The 20,128-nt window shown below is 37.5% G+C and overlaps 2 protein-coding genes across 2 annotated transcripts; both read left to right on the top strand.

The window, feature by feature from the left end:
• The first annotated feature begins 15,225 nt into the window (after positions 1 to 15,225).
• On the top strand, positions 15,226 to 17,164 carry LOC135642123 (uncharacterized). Its single transcript, XM_065157995.1, has 7 exons — positions 15,226 to 15,282; positions 15,898 to 16,005; positions 16,145 to 16,302; positions 16,386 to 16,544; positions 16,621 to 16,695; positions 16,780 to 16,836; positions 16,927 to 17,164. The coding sequence occupies exons 2-7, from the start codon at positions 15,909 to 15,911 to the stop codon at positions 17,038 to 17,040; spliced, it is 660 nt and encodes a 219-aa protein (XP_065014067.1). The 5' UTR covers positions 15,226 to 15,282; positions 15,898 to 15,908; the 3' UTR covers positions 17,041 to 17,164.
• A 644-nt stretch (positions 17,165 to 17,808) lies between these two features.
• LOC135642883 (uncharacterized) lies at positions 17,809 to 18,231 on the top strand. Its single transcript, XM_065159364.1, has one exon. It carries the CDS (start codon positions 17,809 to 17,811, stop codon positions 18,229 to 18,231), a length of 423 nt encoding a protein of 140 aa, XP_065015436.1.
• Positions 18,232 to 20,128: the final 1,897 nt, after the last annotated feature.

Genomic DNA, 20,128 nt, shown 5'->3' with positions numbered 1-20,128 from the left:
GTCTTACAAAGTCTAGTTTTCAATTTGCTAGTGTTCACCTCATTCCTTCTCGAAAATCTGTAAGAGAGTGAACCGCTTGTAAAGAGTTGTAAGAGGGGTATTTGCCCTTCCATTTCAAGAGAGTTGCTAGTGGAAGGTGGGAGCCTCATCGAAGAGGGGCCTCGCAAGTGGAGTAGGTCATTTGACCGAACCACTCTAAAATCGACGTGATCTCTGGTTTGCATTTCATTACTGCATTTATCTTTCTGCAAACCTTTACTTTGCTAAGTTCACTGCCCTCATCTTATTACGTACGCTTTCAACGCAATTAAGACGATTTCATACGAAACATTATTTTTATCGTACGAAAGATTTTCTAAAACCGAAGTTTTAATCCGCTGTACTAATTCACCCCCCTTCTTAGTGCCGCTCCGATCCTAACAATTGGTATCAGAGCAAGGTTCTCTCTCATATTTAGTTTAATACCCAAGAGAGATGGCTTACTCCGGCATGCAAGAGGTTCATTCTATCACACGTCCACCTATGTTTAATGGGTCGGATTACACGTATTGAAAGACTCGGATGAGGATCTTCCTCATTTCTATGGATTTCGAGCTTTGGACTATTGTTGAAAACGGATTTCAAAAATCTTCTCTTCCGATGAGCGAATGGAATGAATCGGAGAAGAAGGTTTTTGCTTTAAATGCAAAGGCTATGAATGCCTTGTTTTGTGCACTAGACAAAAATGAATTTAATCGTGTTTCAATTTGTGATTCGGCTTTTGATATTTGGAGAACTCTTGAGGTCACTCATGAAGGCACTAGCCGAGTGAAAGAGTCCAAAATCAACATTCTTGTGCACTCTTACAAACTTTTCCGAATGAAACCAAGTGAGTCCATCGGAGACATGTACACCCGGTTTACGGATGTCATCAATGGACTCAAAGCTCTTGGTAAAGATTTTACTAACTTTGAACTAGTAACTAAAATCTTAAGATCCCTCCCTAAAAGTTGGAATCCAAAAGTTACGGCCATTCAAGAGGCCAAAGACCTTAAAACATTCCCTCTTGAAGAACTCATTGGGTCTCTAATGACCTACGAAATGACATGTCAAGCTCATGACGAGCTCGAGAACCCCTTTCCAAAGAACAGGAAGGATATGATACTCAAATCACAAGAAGACCACTTGAAAGGAACATCAAGTGATGAGGACAGTGACAATGACATTGCACTTTTGACTCAAAAATTCAAAAAATATTTAAGGAAGAACAAATTTAAAAATAATACAAAAAATAAATTTGAACAAAAGAAGGACCAAGTGATTTGCTATGAATGCAAAAAACCGGGACACTATAAGAACGATTGCCCTCAAGCCAAAAAGAGAACACCAAAGAAGAAAGCGCTCAAGGCAACATGGGATGATTCAAGCACGTCCGAAGAAGAGGAGTCCAACACCGAGCAAGTTGCTCACTACGCCCTAATGGCCTTCGAAGAAGAGGTAACGGATTTAATTAATGCAGATTTACCTTATCATGATTTATTAAATGTCTTTCATGAGTTATTTGATGAATGTAAGACAATTAGTAGAAAATACAAATTGATAAAAAAGGAGCATGATAGTCTTACGTGTGCTTTTGATAAATTAAAAACTGAATATCATGATAGTCTAGCTCCATGTGCTAAATGCCATGATTTAGAAACTCTCCAAAATGAGAATTTAGTACTTAAGGACACCTTGAAGAAATTCGAGGTCGGTAGCAAGTCCTTCAACATGATCCTTACAAATAAGGGTCACGTTCCTAAAAGGAGTGGAATCGAATTTGTGAGAAGTACTCACCAAAATCCAACCACCTTCATTAAAGGTCATATCTTACATGTTCAACACCAAAGCAATTGCAACTTTTGTTACAAATATGGACATATAACTTACCAATGTCCATTCAAGAAAATTAGTCCGAACAAATTGATTTGGGTTCCTAAAGGAACCATAATCAAGTCTATGCAACATGATAAACAAGTTAGATTAGTTTTTGAGGCACCCAAAAGCAAATGGGTACCTAAAAATAATTCCTTCTTGTAGAAACATACACCATCACATGCTAGGAGCAAGAGATGGTATCTTGATAGTGGATGCTCAAGGCATATGACTGGAGATCCATCCCAATTCACCAAGCTCACTAGCATGGACGAAGGCTATGTCACCTTCGGAGACAACAACAAAGGCAAAATCATTGGCAAGGGAACCATAGGTAACAAATCAAGTTTTTCCATTGATGATGTGTTACTAGTTGATGGATTAAAACATAATCTATTGAGCATTAGTCAATTATGCGATAAAGGTTATATCGTTAGATTTGAATCAAATATGTGCATTATTGAAAAACCAAATCATAACATGACTATGATTGCTTTAAAACAAAATAATGTCTACACCATCAATCTTGATGAACTAAGTAATGAAATGTGTTTCTCCGCCATAAATGATGATGCTTGGCTTTGGCATAGGAGATTAGGCCATGCAAGCATGAAAACAATATCTAAAATCTCATCTCAAGAACTAGTACGAGGGATTCCTAATATGAAGTTTATTAAGGATAAGGTATGTGATGCATGTCAACTAGGGAAACAAATAAAAACAAGCTTCAAACCAAAAAATCAAATTAGCACCACTAGACCGTTACAATTGATCCATTTGGACTTATTTGGACCAATTGATACAACAAGTCTAGGTGGAAGCAAATATGCTTTTGTGATTGTGGATGACTACTCTAGATACACTTGGACCTATTTCTTAACTCACAAAAGTGATTGTTTCAAGTATTTCTCTAAATTTTGTAAACTCACTCAAAACGAAAAAGGTTTCATGATTTCATCAATACGAAGTGATCATGGTGGCGAATTTCAAAACCATGACTTTCAAATTTTTTGTGAAGTTAATGGATACAATCATAACTTCTCCACTCCGAGAAATCCCCAACAAAATGGAGTAGTTGAAAGAAAAAATAGAAACCTACAAGAAATGACAAGAACTATGTTAAATGAACATAGTTTACCAAAGTATTTTTGGGCCGAAGCCGTAAATACGGCTTGCTACATCATGAATAGAGTCCTAATAAGACATTCCTTATCAAAAACTCCCTATGAATTATAGAATAACAAAAAATCAAATATTTCCTATTTTAAAGTTTTCGGTTGTAAATGCTTTATTTTAAATGAAAGGGATGCCTTAGGAAAATTTGATGCAAAATCCGATGAAGGCATCTTTCTTGGTTACTCTTCCGTTTCGAAAGCTTTTTGGGTTTTTAATAAAAGAACCTTAGTAATTGAAGAGTCTATTCATGTAGTTTTTAATGAAGTCTCAAATTTTAAGAAAAATGATTTTGATGATGATCTTGGTTTTGATAATTTGAATTTAAATGAACCCCCTCCTCAAAATAGCAACTTGGATGCACCTTCTTCCGAAATTTCCTTGCCTAAGGAATGGAAGTATATAGATGCTCATCCAAAGGAGCTAATTATAGGGGATACATCTAAAGGGGTTCAAACTCGTTCCTCTTTCAAGAATTTTTGTGCTAATGCCGCCTTCCTCTCTCAAATCGAACCTAAGTGCATTGACGAGGCCATAAAAGATGATTTTTGGGTTATTGCAATGCAAGAGGAATTGAATCAATTTGAGAGGAATAAGGTGTGGGAGCTTGTTCCTAGACCTAGTGACCATTTAGTCATTGGTACTAAGTGGGTCTTTAGAAACAAGCAAGACGAAAATGGTATCGTGGTTAGAAACAAGGCTAGATTAGTGGCCAAAGGTTTCAACCAAGAAGAAGGTATCGATTACGAAGAAACCTTCGCTCCCGTGGCTCGATTAGAAGCCATAAGGATGCTCCTTGCCTATGCTAGTAGTTATAATTTTAAACTATTTCAAATGGATGTCAAAAGTGCCTTCTTGAATGATTTTATTTCCGAAGAAGTATATGTCGAACAACCTCCCGGATTTGAAAATACTCTTTTTCCTAATCATGTATTCAAATTGACTAAGGCTCTCTATGGCTTGAAACAAGCTCCTAGAGCTTGGTATGAAAGGCTTAGTTCCTTTCTTATTTTAAATAATTTTACCAAAGGCAAGGTTCATACTACATTGTTTATTAAACATTTTGAAAATAATTTTCTTCTTGTGCAAATTTATGTTGACGATATTATTTTTGGCTCTTCGGATGAATCACTATGTGAATCATTTGCCAAATCTATGAGTCATGAATTCGAAATGAGTTTAATGGGGGAATTAACTTTCTTTTTAGGATTACAAATCAAACAACTTAAGGATGGTATATTTCTTAACCAATCTAAATATACGTTAGAATTGTTAAAACGATTTAACATGGACAATTCAAAAGTAATAAACACCCGTATGAGTACTGCGACTAAGTTAGATATGGATGAAAATAGTGAAAATTTCGATCAAAAAACATATAGGAGTATGATAGGTAGTCTACTCTACCTTACCGCGACTAGACCAGATATCATGTTTAGTGTAGGACTTTATGCTAGGTTTCAATCAAATCCTAAATTATCTCATCTTAAAAGTGTTAAAAGAATTTTTAGGTATCTTAAAGGAACTCGAAATTTAGGTTTATGGTATCCAAAATCCGAAAAATTTGATTTAATGGCTTATGCGGATGCCGATTTTGGCGGATGTAGGATAGATAGAAAAAGTACATCCGGAACATGCCAATTTTTAGGACATGCACTTGTTTCTTGGACTTCCAAGAAACAAAATTCAGTTGCACTATCTACAGCGGAAGCTGAGTACATTGCTGCAAGTGCATGCTGTGCACAAGTTGTTTGGATGAAAAACACATTAGAAGACTATGGAATTCACTTTAAAAATATTCCCATAAAATGTGATAATACTAGTGTCATATGTCTTACTAAAAATCCGATTCAGCATTCTAGAACTAAGCACATCGACGTTAGGCATCATTTCATACGCGATCATGTCCTTAACAATAATGTTGTTCTAGAATTCATCGACACAAAGCATCAATTAGCAGATATATTCACAAAAGCCTTGAATGAAGACCAATTTGAGTTCATTAGAAGGGAATTAGGTATGTTAAATTATCCCTAAACAATAAACTTGTTTGATTGGATTTTCCGTAAAGTTTTTCATCTTCTTTCCATCTCTCGGTGAATCTAATCTTTCTCGTTCAAATTCCATATGACATGTTGTGAAATCTCGAAATCGACTTTGATGACTTGATTATGAATTTCAAGTTACTGATTTGATTTAAATAAGTTTCATCTAAATCATAATCTTGATCTTGCAAAATTGGAATCACAAATAATATCTTTTGGCATTCATGAATTGATACTTACAAATATGAAAGTATTGGCATTCATGACTTGAATTTGAGATTTTAATGAATTTAACGATTTGAATAAGTTTGTATTCGAATTATGATCTTGACTTCGTGAAACTACTACTTGAATTTTTATCCCAATCTCTCTCTTGTACATCTACAATTTCTGTTATTTATAGAAAGAAGAGATTAGATAATATGAATGCATGCTGAATTTTCCTCTAAAATGAACTCTGCGTAAATATTTTTTTTGCATACTTAATTTTCAATGATAAAATCGTTGTATGACAAAATATGTGCTTCAAGTCCCATTTCCCTTTTTGTTGATGACAAAGGGGGAGAAAAGTGATGACTTATATCATTTTTAATAGCATGACAAAATATGAATTGCAAAAACTTTGAGAAAAGTAATCAATCGATGATTGTCTTATATGCCTTGCAAAATCCTTGAAAATATCGTAAGATTGATTGATCATATTGAATGCATGTCTAAAATGTATAATCATGAAATTCATGTTGAAAATCTTTTGTCATAGTAAAATTTGTCTCTTATCTTTGGACTTGAAAAAGATTTTCATCGAAGTTTCGCATTTACATTATACTTAATAAGAACAACGATAAGTTCTACGGTTAGAACTTGTCGGTTTATGCTTGAATTCAATGGGATGGAATTCAAGTGCTTTATCTTCTCATAATATGGCATATAGATAGGGGGAGTTATGTTTAACTCCGTCATCAATTGATTGTCATCATCAAAAAGGGGGAGATTGTTGAATCTCAAATTTTGATGATAAAATCAATTGATGGGTTATTTGATCTAATCCATATTATTGAGTTAAGTATGCAGGATTAACTACGATAACCAGAAAACACAAAGCAAGGATACCGAAGTCAAGTTCGATGGACGTTTAAGAGTCCGAAGAATCGTCGGAGATGCTGCCGGAACCAACCAAGAAAAAATCGGGAACCTGTCGAAATTTTCAAAAGTTTGCCGAAGAGATCGTCAGAGGTTCACGGAGATCACCGAGAAGGCTCGGATACTCATTAAAGTCATCACAAAGTTCGGGAGCTTGCTGGGTGTCCGTCGGAAGAAGTTCGTCGGAAAGCTCGCCGGATCAAGACTCGACGCTCGCAGTTAAAAATTACTTAGGATGTGTTTTGTTATGTAGTTAACTTGTAATTAGGATTAGGATTAAGAGACAATCCTATATCCTAGTTAAGGGCCAACTGGGCCCAAAATTAGACTTGGTTTGGGCTAAGTTTAAAGCCAAACCAAGTCAACCAAAGAGTCTGGCGGTGGCACTGCCAGACTGGGCGGTTGCACCGCCTAGCACCCGAGAGCCGGGCGGTGGCACCGCCTAGTGCCCGAGAGCTGGGCGGTAGCACCGCTTGGGCTGGGCGGTGGCACCGCCAGCATCGGGAACTCCACGAGAATTCAAATTTGGAGCCCAAATTTGAATCCTCTTGAGGCCTATAAATACCCCTCAAATCTCAGCTGAGATTACAACTTTTGAGCAGCAATTGATTGAGAGAAAACTCTTAGAAAAGGTCTTAGAAAGTCTAGTTTTCAATTTGCTAGTATTCACCTCATTCCTTCTCGAAAATCTGTAAGAGAGTGAACCGCTTGTAAAGAGTTATAAGAGGGGTATTTGCCCTTCCATTTCAAGAGAGTTGCTAGTGGAAGGTGGGAGCCTCATCGAAGAGGGGCCTCGCAAGTGGAGTAGGTCATTTGACCGAACCACTCTAAAATCGGTGTGATCTCTGGTTTGCATTTCGTTACTGCATTTATCTTTCTGCAAACCTTTACTTTGCTAAGTTCACTGCCCTCATCTTATTACGTACGCTTTCAATGTAATTAAGCCGATTTCATATGAAACATTATTTTTATCGTACGAAAGATTTTCTAAAATCGAAGTTTTAATCCGCTGCACTAATTCACCCCCCCCCCTCTTAGTGCCGCTCCGATCCTAACAGTCTCGGTACTTAGAGATTGCCTTTGCATGCTCTACCTCCTCGGCCCCTTTCACGACCAAGCGCTCTCCCTCCGTGAGAGCAAGGGATCAATGACTTTCACGGAAGTCCCGCCTCTACGATACCATGGTGCTGCTATGCCCATGACCCTACTATCCATCTGCTCGCATATGTATCCCTTTTCTTCACGATCAGTAGATATGTCTCCGTGGCACTCCTCTGAGTCCACCTCCATTCTGACTGATGCTTGATTTTGGGTAGCTAAGTCCCTCTAGACTCGTCGTCGCTTCCTCGCCCCTTTCGACCTCCTGCTTCAACACCTCTGTGTTCTCCAAGCAGTCTGTTTGGTCGATGGAAAGACAGACTGCAACTCCCATGCATGGCCTCTGCCATTACATTGTAGGGTTTGCACCGATTCTGTTCTCCTTAGCTTCCTTGGTAGCAACGTTCGCTTACTCGACCTTATCCCCTGACTTATCGAGCTCCCTTAAGCGAATATGAGCTCTGGAGCAGTCCAACTCTACAGCTGCTTCGATCATACCTCTGCATGATCAAGTTCCTCCCATGGAAATCACTGGTACTTGCATTCGAACTTTTCCCTTGGTGGAACCCAGCCCCCATATGCTGATGACCAAGGCTTTCATCCGAAGCAAAATTCGATGCACGCACGGAAGACCCGCCTCTGCGGTACCATGACCTTCACTCCTTGAATCCATAGCCTTTCTTGCCGTCATGTTGTTCACCGAAGTGGAGCTCCCAGTAGCTCCCGATCATACCTCCATATGATCTCATCCCTCACGGGACTTAGTCGTGTGTATCGCATTGCCACGAACTGTTCCACCACGATCCGCTGCACCATGTCGCCTCCTGGTGACATCTCCATTGCATTCTAATCCTTGTGGAATAAACTCGAATTGTGAACCCTCCATGTGTGGCCTCTGCCAATACATCGCAGGGTCTCCTCCACCTTCGATTTTGTTCGCTCCTTTGGCAATCAACCTTCATCCACCCACTCTTGGGTCACACCTAGATGAAGCACCGCTCTAGGACAGTCCGTCGCCTAGTAGCTCCTGAAGTCCACCAACTTCACTATAATTTGTGCACCATTGTCTGGATCCTGGGCCTCTGCCCCTACCAGCACAATCGTTACGCACCGCTTCCTTCATAGCAACTCGAATGGCAACACTGTGGCATATTCTTCAAGAGTATCCGCCTCTGCATCCTCTTTCCCCGTGCTAAGGCCTTCTAAACCCAACTTCGCCTCCGCAAATTGAGTCGCCTTAGTTCCTCCATCAAATGCTTCTCCGAGATAAGGTGCATGTGCCCCGAAGCTCCCTTCGTCTTTGGCACCATGCAAGATGAGTCCGCTCTGTCAGAATGAAGGACCCATGGAACAACATGATCCTACTCTTGCCTCTGCAAGAGTTCATGTCCTTGACCTCTGTCTAAGAAAAGCACTGTGCCTCTGCTCCATGTTCCAACTTCTATGCTAGCTCCCTTCATGCGGCTTGAGTACTTCGTCAAGTTACACCCAAGTTGCTCCGCTCCTCGTTTTTGCATTGAGTCGATGGTGGCTCTCGCACCCACCATTTCACGGGTCAGCCCTCCCTTGAGTCCGATCTCCACATCGACTCCAAGTGTACCTTCATAAGTTGCTTTAGGTCGCTCCCCCACTTGATCTCGCAATGCATCCACCAATGCATTCTCTCAAGCGAGATCATGCGACGACTCCTCACCGCTTGCTCAGTCCATCGAGCTTCGTGGAGTTGTTGTTTGTTGAGGTACTCCTCCTCAACATGTGAGGTCCATGTCACATGATTCTCCCTTTGGAGAGCCGAGACTTATCCCTCCTAGATAACTGTCCCGTTGGAGCAACATCTCTCTTCGTTTTGGAGACCACCATCCCCTTGGACTACTCCGAACTGCTAAACAAACTATGCATTGTTCTGCCTCCTGCAAATGCACTTGCTAGATTGCGACTTCATGTCAATACAGCCCCCGCTGCACCCCTCAAGGCCTAGCAACATGCTGAACTCGTTGCACACTTCAGCCTCCGACGGACGTATCCTTCACATGCCGAAGAGAAAGTTTCAATGCTCCATGATGCCGAGTTTCGGTCGCCTTGGGATGGCCACGAACATTCCATCGTCCGCATACAAGCCCATGCATGAGTACCAAATTCTTCGAGTTAGCAATTACCCTCACCTCTGTGAGCTTTGCATAACTCATTTGGTCGTTGAGCAACTCATTCCACCTTGCATGGTCTCATTCTTGCCAAGCGCCTCGCTTGCCTAGAGCACCATCAAGTATAGTTGTCAACATTGAGCCGTAGCTCAAACTCAGCCATCCCAACCTTTGTGCGCTCCAAATTCTTCCAAGCTTGCCTGTTCTCGTGGTGCCTCTTGCGCGAAGGGTTGGCCATTCCTCTGAATGCCAATCTCAGATGCCCGCTCCTTTGAGCGACTCTTTTCCCTACATCTCCATGCCCATTTTCCCTCAAACGGTCGCGCGTGTGCTGACTGCCCTCAACGCAGCTCCGCTAGGTCCCCCACGTTTGCATGTCAAATGTTTCTATGAGTGCTTGTCCCGGCTCTGATACCATATGACACGGATTTAGCTGATTTTGCCTAAGTCGTGCGGCACCCTCGCGCGTCCGTCCGCAAAGGTCAGCCTCCCCGAAGCCTCCCATTGTCCCTTAGGACCAACAAAAGAGAGAACGGGTTAAAGAGAACGCCTCAATCGGGATCCACAAGCAAACATGTCCGAAAAATACTTCATAGACAAAGCAAATTACAAACATACTTTACAAGCTCTGAACAGTAGCACAACAAAGGGTCAAATGGTCCATTACAGACCGAAAAGCTCTCGCACGTGTCCACATGACACAACCTTTATTTACAAGCCTAAAGAGGCCACTAACCCAACTAAAATGGGACTTATAAGCCTTCGATTGCCCCTCTACACGTTGTACAAGGCATGAACATGCCAATAGACACGGACAGATATAAGAATTACATCAAACATCATGTTTTAAAGTTTTTCCGTGACAAAGTGTTGCTCCCATTGTGAAAGGTAATAGGTTCAATTCGAACCAATGCCTAAATAATAACCTTAAAAGGGAATCAATGAAAAATATCACATATGCTTCTGTCATAGGAAGCCTTATGTATGCTCAGGTCTGTACTAGACCTGATATTGCATTTGTTGTGGGGATGCTAGGTCAATATCAGAGTAATCCAAGTATGCACCACTAGAGAGCTGCAAAGAAAGTGATGAGGTATATACAAGGAACAAAAGATTACATGTTTATATATAGACATACAAACAATCTGGATATGATTGGTTACTCAGATTCAGACTTCGTCGGTTGTGTTGATTCTCGTAAATCAACATCAGGATATATTTTTATGATGGCTGGTAGAGCTATTTCTTAGAGAAGCATCAAGCAGACCTTGACTACTACTTCTACCATAGAAGCTGAGTTTGTCTCTTGTTTTAAGGCTACTTCACATGGTGTATGGCTTAAGAGTTTTATTTATGGGCTTAGAATCATATATTCTATTTCTAGGCCATTAAGAATTTTCTGTGATAATTCAACTGCTGTCTTTATGACTAAAAACAATAAAAGTCGAAGTTGAAGTAAACACATCAACATTAAGTATTTAACTATAAGAGAATATGTAAAAAGAAAAGAAAGTGGTTATTGAGCATATTAACACTGAGTTGATGATTGCTAATCCTTTGACTAAAGGCATGCCACCTTTGAAATTCAATGATCATGTAGAGAAAATGAGACTTAGTTCCACTTTGTAATTATATTAAAACTTTTATATATTGTGAAATTTTCTCATGTGCATATTAATTTGAGAAAATATATTGTTACTGGACTAAGAATAAATATAAGGTTTATTCATTAAGTAATGTTACCACATTAAGATTAAGAAACTAAATACATCGTGATATATGGATGATAATACTTGCTCTTAGAGGACTTATCACTATGATTCATGTATTTATTTCTTAAAAAAGTTGTTCGATAAAATTTAATTCAAATTATTAAGCTAAACGTATAGACCAAATGAAAGAATCTAATCGTTATTATTAAATATTTTATTAATAATAATGTAACCATTCTCATTAAGTTTATCATTCATTATAATTAATTTCTTTATTTATTATGATTTAAATATTTTAGTTTTTTATTCTAAATTTAACTATTATTATTAAATATTTAATATCATTAAGATTCTTCATTATGGTCCAAACGTTATAAATTTGAATTAATTCTTGAATATTATGAGTTGGTGATAATAAATGTTCTTGATGGAAGAACATATATATAAACGAGGATTTTGGTCTCTGGGCTCAACATATCTTTGAAGTCAAAAGGATTTCCTACACCATCTAAAGCGAGAGTTCTGAGCCGAGAAATGCCAAAGTTTAAGAAGAAATCATTGCTAAAATTCTTGACAACCGGAGATACTCTATTTTGTTTCCGATTAGTTTCTATTGTATTTCTATTATAATGGTTTAGAAACACACTTTCTTATCAAAAGATTTCTAACACTCTCTCCTGTTATAACACATCGAGATTACTATATACATGGATCAAACATTTGTGGATTTGATGTAGGGCTGCTGAACCTTGCGCCGAATTCCGCAGAAGCAAAGTTGTTCGAGCAATTTGGGAAGGATATCATAGCGAATGCTGCAAGTGCTGGTGTTGGTGCTGGTAATGGCTTCGCATCTGAGTCTTTATGGAAAGGTTTAGAGCTATTGATTCATATGGACACTCATGGAAGCTTTTGTGATGTCTTCCAAGGCAACTCAACCGGAAATGCTAGCCCTAAAGAAAATAAAAATGGTGGAAGGGACAAGACCTTATGAAATGCAAGTGATGGTGAAAGCAACAAAAGCTGGTGTAGATTGAGCACTGGAGGTGGGTTTGGGGTTTGGAGATTACCTCTTTCTTATTCTCGATTCTCTCATGTTAATGCTGGTCAACTAAAACACTATGATTAAACTCGCCTTTTGTCGTAGAATTGTGCTCCATTCATCCTTTACTTGCTGCAATGTCAGTTACAATTTCCATGGATATTCTTAGATTTACTATGTGAAAGGGATCAAATATACCTTGTTAATTTTGCCATAGATAGATATACGGGCTTTGGTATCCTTGATATGTGTAAATCCCATAAATTTATGGGGTTGAATATTCTTAACCACTTTAGTTGATTTTTAAATGTATAAATAGGATTTATCATATGCATTATAAATATATAAGAATTTATATAAAAAAAATTCTGATTATATATATATATATACAAATTCTTGAAATCTATCTCCTTTCCGATAGATGTCATATGACTTTTGAATATGATTTGATGACAAATATATTATAAATAAATTTAAAATCATGTGTTCTGAGCATAAGCTATTTATCAATCTATTTTGCACAATTTATTAAAAAATTGATAAACATGAAATACATGAACGTGTGACTAGAATTTTTTGTGCTAAAAGAGCATAAACTATTTGACTTTTGTTAATAAAAATCTGAGAATTATTTTATGAAAATCATGTAATTAATTAAGTCGGTCTTGATTTTTTTTTTTTTCAATCCAAAATTTACCAACAAAAACAATCGTTCAGATCATTTGATTCAAAGGCAGGACATAAGCAATTTCTTACAAATGCAAATCTAAAGAAGAACAGAAGAGAAAATGATTAACATTACCATAATTGCTCATGTGATGCTGCTATACACCACTACTTATTATTATTATTATTATTATTATTATTATTTTCATCAATGCTTGTGGAAACCCGTCACGGAAATGTACCAACTCAGCTACCAATGCCGCCGCCATGGCCGGAGCCACCACCACCACCACCTCCGAACTCTCCTCCTCCGCCTCCACCAAACTCGTCGCCGCCACCAAAAAGCCGACCGCACCTCCCAAGCCTCGTCCATCGCCGTGGCCCCGGTCGACAACTTTGTAGAACCACTTCTGCTTCTCCAAGGGGTCTTTGCCAGCAATCGTCTGGCGCAAACCGAGCAGAAGAGGGCACCCACTAGCAAGAGGACGAGGAGTTTGGCCATCTTCGGAGTATCACATGTCACGGACTTAATTGAATTTATCTGAGTCGTGAAGCACACTTTCGATTATCATCCGAAAAGAAACAATCTAAATGCAATCTTATATGGTCCCCAAGGATTTGCAAAATGAGAAATTTAATGATTTCGAAAGCATAAGTCTCGATGTCTCAAACAAAACACAATGTTTCAAACGATTTCATAAACACTTGTCATGCACTTTGAAAACCAAAAAAAAGGATAAAAAAAAAAGATTGAAGAATTAGAATACCTTAAAGACAACAGTCAGCCGCTTTCTGCCACCTTCCTGACTGCCCAGGGAAGAAGATCTCATGAGTTAACTGCTGTGTCTTGCTTCATGAGATAAAGATCATAATATATGATAGAGAGAAGTGTAAGTATATATGGATCAAGAGCTGTGATATTTTTTGACTTATTGGTCAATGTATTGAAAGATTTATTATATAGATGGTTATTAGGTTATCACTTTTGGAGCCTCAATTTGTCACAAACAAAATGTTATATATTATTGGGGTGTATAATTAATTACTTTTGAAATTCCAAAGCTATAAGGAATCTAAGAATAGAAAGACAATTTATAGTATTATTTTACGATAATCACTCTAGAGAATAATGTTCAAAAATATACCAACAAAAAAAGTCCAAGCATGTAAATCTTTCTTATAAAAGTCACTAAGATCATGGATCTAATTGGAAGTGATGGCGATATCTAATATTCTTCTTGCAATCATAGAGAAAAAAAAAATTTTGATTTAAGGTGTTCTAAGCCTTGATTCTTCTTTATGAGGTGGACTGAGATCGAGTTTAACATTTTATTCACCGAACTTTGACAAGCGACTCTTAAAAATGCTCTCTCAAAAACCAATCCAAAACATAAAGAGAAGCAAATATTATATCATGTAAAGCAATATTACAACCAAAATTATCGATTGATACGTCGATAGAGAAGAATTATGAATTTGTCATACTTTTGATCTCTCTTCAAATGTAATTTATTTCTGCATGCAACCGAGAAAATAACTCACACAATTCTCTGAGATTCTCCTCCAAAATCTCAATCAAACAAAACTTTACAAGTCAAAAATTAGAAGTTTACTTTTAGTAGAAAAAATGTTTGCTATAATTTTTAACGATCCTATTTAGAAAAAAATATATATTATTTTAAAAAATAAATCATCTATAGAAAATAATGTTTAAGGATCATTTTCCTTTTTTGGAAGAAAGAATCTTATACTACATTAATTTCAGTACAAAAATATAACATGTTCGACAAGCGAAGTCTTTACCATATTTTAAAACACATCACAGAATAATATCTAAAACTCTCAACCTATTGTGAATGAGTAATGGATGAAATATAACAAGAAAAAATTTCTTCAATGGACTATAAAAATGGAATGAGAAATGCATCACAAACCACACAAAATGGTGATCAACCAAGTACACTCCAGCTTGATCAAAAGAGAACCCACCACTTTCCAGGAAGTTTCATCAGCCCATGATTGACTAAAAGAGTCCCCATTGTGATCCACACATTGGAACATGGACATCAATGTTTAGGTACATCAGCCAGTAAAAACAATTATATTACTGGTCTTCAAGCACACTTGTCCTGCTATCATTGGTTCAAGTCTTTCCTTTCCATGGTACTTCATGTGAAGCACCGACAGCTTTGCTCACTGACAAACTACAAACCATAACAATGAAGTGAGAGGAACAAATGAAAGCAAAACGAGCAAAACGCAAGCACAAGTATGTGTTGTTGTATTCACTGGCATCAATGTGTATTAATACCCTCCCTCTATCTGCAGTTCCTCAAACAAAGCTGGTTTCATATCTGTAGAAGCCTCTCTCTCTGGTACTGCTTTGAGCTTCCTCTATTGTTGTAAAAGGGTTTTATTTGGTCTTTGCAATTTGTTGTTGTTCATGTTATTTTATGTAGTTCACTGACTCACCCTTACCTTGTTAATTATGTGCTAAACATCTCTTTTTTCCATATCAGACTCTAGTTTAAAATTACATGTTTATTGTTATTTGCAAGCCTTTCAACTCATAAAATTTAGTGATTATATTTTGCCCCTGATAATTATGACTATGACTCTTCACTTTAGTCTAACATCCAAAGTTGACTAACATTTAAATCAGTTTATAATAGATTGATTGGTATATTATTATCAACTTTGATTTATGTAATTTAGATTAGTGGTTTAGATCTGACAGGTTAATATATTAATTATTCCATTGTATCGAATCCTAACAATTGGCATCAGTAGCTATTTTCACTACTGTATCAGACATGTTGGACATGCATACACATGGATATAGTGCATCATAGAAATGGAGATTTGCATTGAATCAGTTTAAATTCTCACTTTTATACAACATTGTTTCTTCTTCTTCTTCTTCTTTGTTTTGATGACAATTAAAGAACTTTCTGATATTAATCCTTTTTTTTTTCCTTTACTTTGTGAAGGTGAGCAAGTGATGGAGATGAAAACTGTGACTTGCTTCATTCTCCTATTTGTTACATTAGCTCATGTGGATGCCAGGCTTGGGTTGGATCCCACATTGATGGATCAAGGTGACTGCCAGTGAAAAGAACGTGAATCATCTTCTTTATTCAGACAAAAATGCACATTACCAATTTCATATAATTAAAGATGATTATATCATGCTGAAGTTTTATCATGAAGCAGTGTTGTATACAATGATATCCACAGGAAACATGGATTCCTACATGGAGGAACAGCCACAGGAATCTGCATGTGGTTCATGCTTGGAAGCATCTCAGAGAGCTAAGAAAGCTTTGGATGACCTAGAAACGTTTGGTGAGCTACAAAAGCTGTGCCGTCCTTTGCCTTCTGACATCAAAGATAAGGTGTGTCGAGAGACCATCCACAACATACTTTTAAAAGCATTTCATTTCTTCCTTCTCCTTCACTTGTTCTTCTCTGGTTGCAGTGCTTAGAAAGGTCGAGCGCATACATACGACAGACCAAGTTGCTTCTACGAGACCTTTTCGATCAAGAAAACTTGTGCAAAAGCACAGGTCAATGCACTGATGAATCCATGTCCCCGAGGAAGGATGCTATCACTCCACTGTTGACCGAATCGGCTAAGGTAATTAAGAAAGAGTATGATAATGGATTCATGTATATAAACCCAGAGGCTGAGACAGTGTTATGTGAGTTCGTAGAAGGTAGAAGAATGCGGAGAATGCAGCGAAGCTGTCAAGCAAATATTTGCTGGATTGCAGACACCGAGAATGATAGTATGGGGTTATAATTAAGCTCTCTTTTTCATGATCCTTTTGTTCTCTTTCTTTTCTGATTTTGAATTAAACTTTTTTCCGCAGAAAAAGATGAAGCAGATTCTTGGTGAATACTGCGAAGAAGTGGAAAGCGAAAAGCATGTAAATATTCTCTCTCTCCGGTTCATCTTATAATCTTCATTTACGTCCTAGATTTTTGGACGGCTGATGCTAATCTATTCCCTCTGGTAGTGCGAGGTAATATTGCATAGGTATGTCCCAATTATCATGCTGCAACTTGAGAAGCTGAAACCCGAGGAGATGTGCGGCATGCTGGGCTTCTGTGCTGTCGGGATACCTCTCTAAAGATCACGTCTCAGACTATATATGGTGGCATCCTTTCTTCCATTTGATTTGTTAGGAATAAAGATGCAAGCACTTGCTAAATCAGATCTAATTGAATAAAGCCATACATATTGTGACTTTGGAACTTTTTGTTCTCTACGGTAAATTATATTCTCTGGTAAATTTTGTTCATGCACATTTCATGTATTCACTTGAGAAGGACATGAGAAAGAAAGGATTCAATCCCCCCGAGTAATAATAGATGGCAAGAATGACGACACAGTTTTGACTTCCGAATCATGGAAATACAATGAAACAAAGATAACAACATTCTATGGTGGTTGGAGAGAAGTGGATGACAAAGATTTATTACTCATTCAATTATTTAACCTCCTGCTTACTTGAGAGACCATATTACAAAATGAGATCATCTCAATCACATGCCACTAATTTTTAAATATCGAGCGTATCGGTATGTACATGTAACTTCGGTTGGATTTGATTTTAGATGGCGTAATATAAACACGAAATCTTTCAGTAATCGGTACCGAATCCCCGATATCGACACCTCTAATTATGATCGTCCAACGAAGAAACATGCATCAGCATCACTTGTACATATACTCCTTAAATGCATGAAATCCCTTTGTAATGGTGGTGTGCGTCTGAGTTGATTTACAACAAGATCTCCTATCACGCAGCTTTACATCTCACATCATTAAGGTTATATCTAGATGAGACCGTGCGCATTGCAAGACTCCACACATGCGAGAGCTTAGCTGAACTCGAATGGAGAGGAAGAAACGCAAGGAGAAATGTGTGAGGCCCGACCATGGCTTATTGCTCAGCGTATCTAACAACAGCTCGGTTGCGACACCTGCGACCCATCCTCTCGTGTTCTGCTGCAACTACTGCAGCAAGAAGTTTAGCAGCTATCAAGGGCTCGGTGGGCATCAGAACGCGCACAAGCTCGAGCGGGAAGAAGCCAAGGAAAGGAGTCAAAGAAAGGCCTTAGGGTTTATCCTCGTGCCAGTGGGGTTGCACGATGGACCAGGAAATAAAGCATCAGCCGTCGTCGATGAGGAAGACGATGCTGCCCGACCAAGAACGCAAGATCTTCTCTCCAAGATCGGTGAATCCTCGACCAAGGACAGTGATCCTGGTGTCGATGAGAGCGAGTTGCTTGAGGTTGATTTGACCCTTAGGCTTTGAAGGATAGCGACCGCGTTCGTAAGCAATGAGCAAGTAGTCCATATAGTTTTACTAGTTGTGGTGTTGTTTCTCCATTCGGTCGGATGTCTATTTTGTTTTGTTAGTCCATTTTGAGGACATTTAATTTCGATGAGAAAGATATGGAAATAAGAAGCATGTATATGTCATCAACATGATCGGACATTTAATTTTGATACATACCGTGTCGGACATGTATATGTCATCAACATGATCGGACATGTGTGAGACCACATGTTTAACTGTCTGTCTTTTTTATTTATTTATTTTTATTTTTCTATTTATGAGGAGATATGCCTAAGTATGTTTTTTTTTTTCATTTATTTTTATTTTTATTTTTATTTTATTTTTATTTGTTGGACATGGACAATGACAACACTCTCACTTCAATCCGGTGGCCCCCACATACTATACTCACATCACGTGAGTATTGTCACGTGACTTAGACATATCCAAAATGATTATCACAGTTCTATAATCATTTCAAATGATTATCACAGTTCTATAATCATTTCATCTTTATTTTGCATATTAAATATTTACATTTAGATGTGGTTTGATTGTTTAAACCTGTTGAATATTCTGCATGTATAAACATGTATAAACATCTTTATACATGTATAAACATGTATAAACATATTAAATTAGTTCTAGTTTATGAAGTCTTTTAAGTATAAACATCACAAAACGAATATCAATTATATATTATGTCCTCAACGTGTCCCCTATCACGTCAATAATATAATGTAACGAGACTTGTAACTAATTAATTATATTATCTACTAGAGTTTAAGGCATATTCTGCATGTTATATAGAGTTTTGATCTGATAAATATTAGTGTTGTTGTCAATAGTCTTCATGCTGAATAGCATCAATTTGACACCTCCATGGTTACTAAAATTGAAATTTGATCTTCAGTTCATTTGGATCTAATTTGCTCAGCAATAATCTTCAGAATCAAACTTGTTCTGATTGTTTTTGCAAAAATAAATTATATTAAGTAAAACGAGTAGAACACTCCCAATTACATCGGAGTCAAAATCGGGTGGTCGAACAAGAAAAATGAAAAAAAAAAAAACTAAATCCTTAATTGATCTGATTCTATTCGATTGGTTATGAACCAACTGATTCGATCGATGTTTGGATAATCCACAAACCGATCGAGTAAAATAAAATTGGTCCAATTTTAAGATATAGTTAGAACATTTGTATTCTGAATTAGGGTTTAGATAAAGAAAGAAAACAACTTTTCTTCTATGGTATCTCTCTTCCTTGAGCCATCTCTCCCCTCTACTTCATCTACATCCATCACCCTTTTCTTTCCACCCGTCCTATATGTTTTAACAAGAGATAAATGATGAAGACACAAAATTCAAAATCATACGATATACTACCAAAGTTTTTATCAACTAAACTAACAAACACCTTATTTATCTCCGTAAGTTTTCACTTGAGTTCATCTTCTTAAAACTTTTTACATCTTCTAAGTTGTTTTTCTTAAATCCTTCTACATCTTCTAATTTGTTTTCTTCTATTAAGTAAATCTCCGATGTGCTTCTCTTTCCCCAATTCGACTAGTTGACCCAAGGATCCGACCCAATGACCCTCCAGCGCTATTACCAAATGTGAAAAATCTAAATCCACATGTATTTGAATAATAGCACAAAATTTATTTACTAGGATTGAAAAATTCATAGAGAAAGATTATAATAAAGGGAAAAATATAAGAGAAAACAAATTAGTTTGTAATCCTCTATTATTTACATCAGAGGAAAAGATACTGATAGAGGATTGAATAATCCGCTGCTCTTTTTTTTTTAAAATAAAGGTAAAATACATTACTCAATCAAATGATCACAAACATAACAAAAAGGACAG

This window comes from Musa acuminata, chromosome BXJ3-7, assembly GCF_036884655.1.
Source record: "Musa acuminata AAA Group cultivar baxijiao chromosome BXJ3-7, Cavendish_Baxijiao_AAA, whole genome shotgun sequence".
In the NCBI taxonomy this organism is placed as follows: Eukaryota; Viridiplantae; Streptophyta; class Magnoliopsida; order Zingiberales; family Musaceae; genus Musa; species Musa acuminata.
Note: the sequence above shows the minus strand (reverse complement) of the source record. Positions and strands in the feature narration are given on the sequence as shown.

Coding starts and splice junctions, on each gene's coding strand:
- LOC135642123 (XM_065157995.1), top strand. CDS start 15,909: ATGGAGATGAAAACTGTGACTTGCTTCATTCTCCTATTTGTTACATTA. Junction 16,303..16,385: donor CTTCTGACATCAAAGATAAG/GTGTGTCGAGAG, acceptor CTCTGGTTGCAG/TGCTTAGAAAGGTCGAGCGC. Junction 16,696..16,779: donor TGCAGACACCGAGAATGATA/GTATGGGGTTAT, acceptor TTTTTTCCGCAG/AAAAAGATGAAGCAGATTCT.
- LOC135642883 (XM_065159364.1), top strand. CDS start 17,809: ATGGAGAGGAAGAAACGCAAGGAGAAATGTGTGAGGCCCGACCATGGC.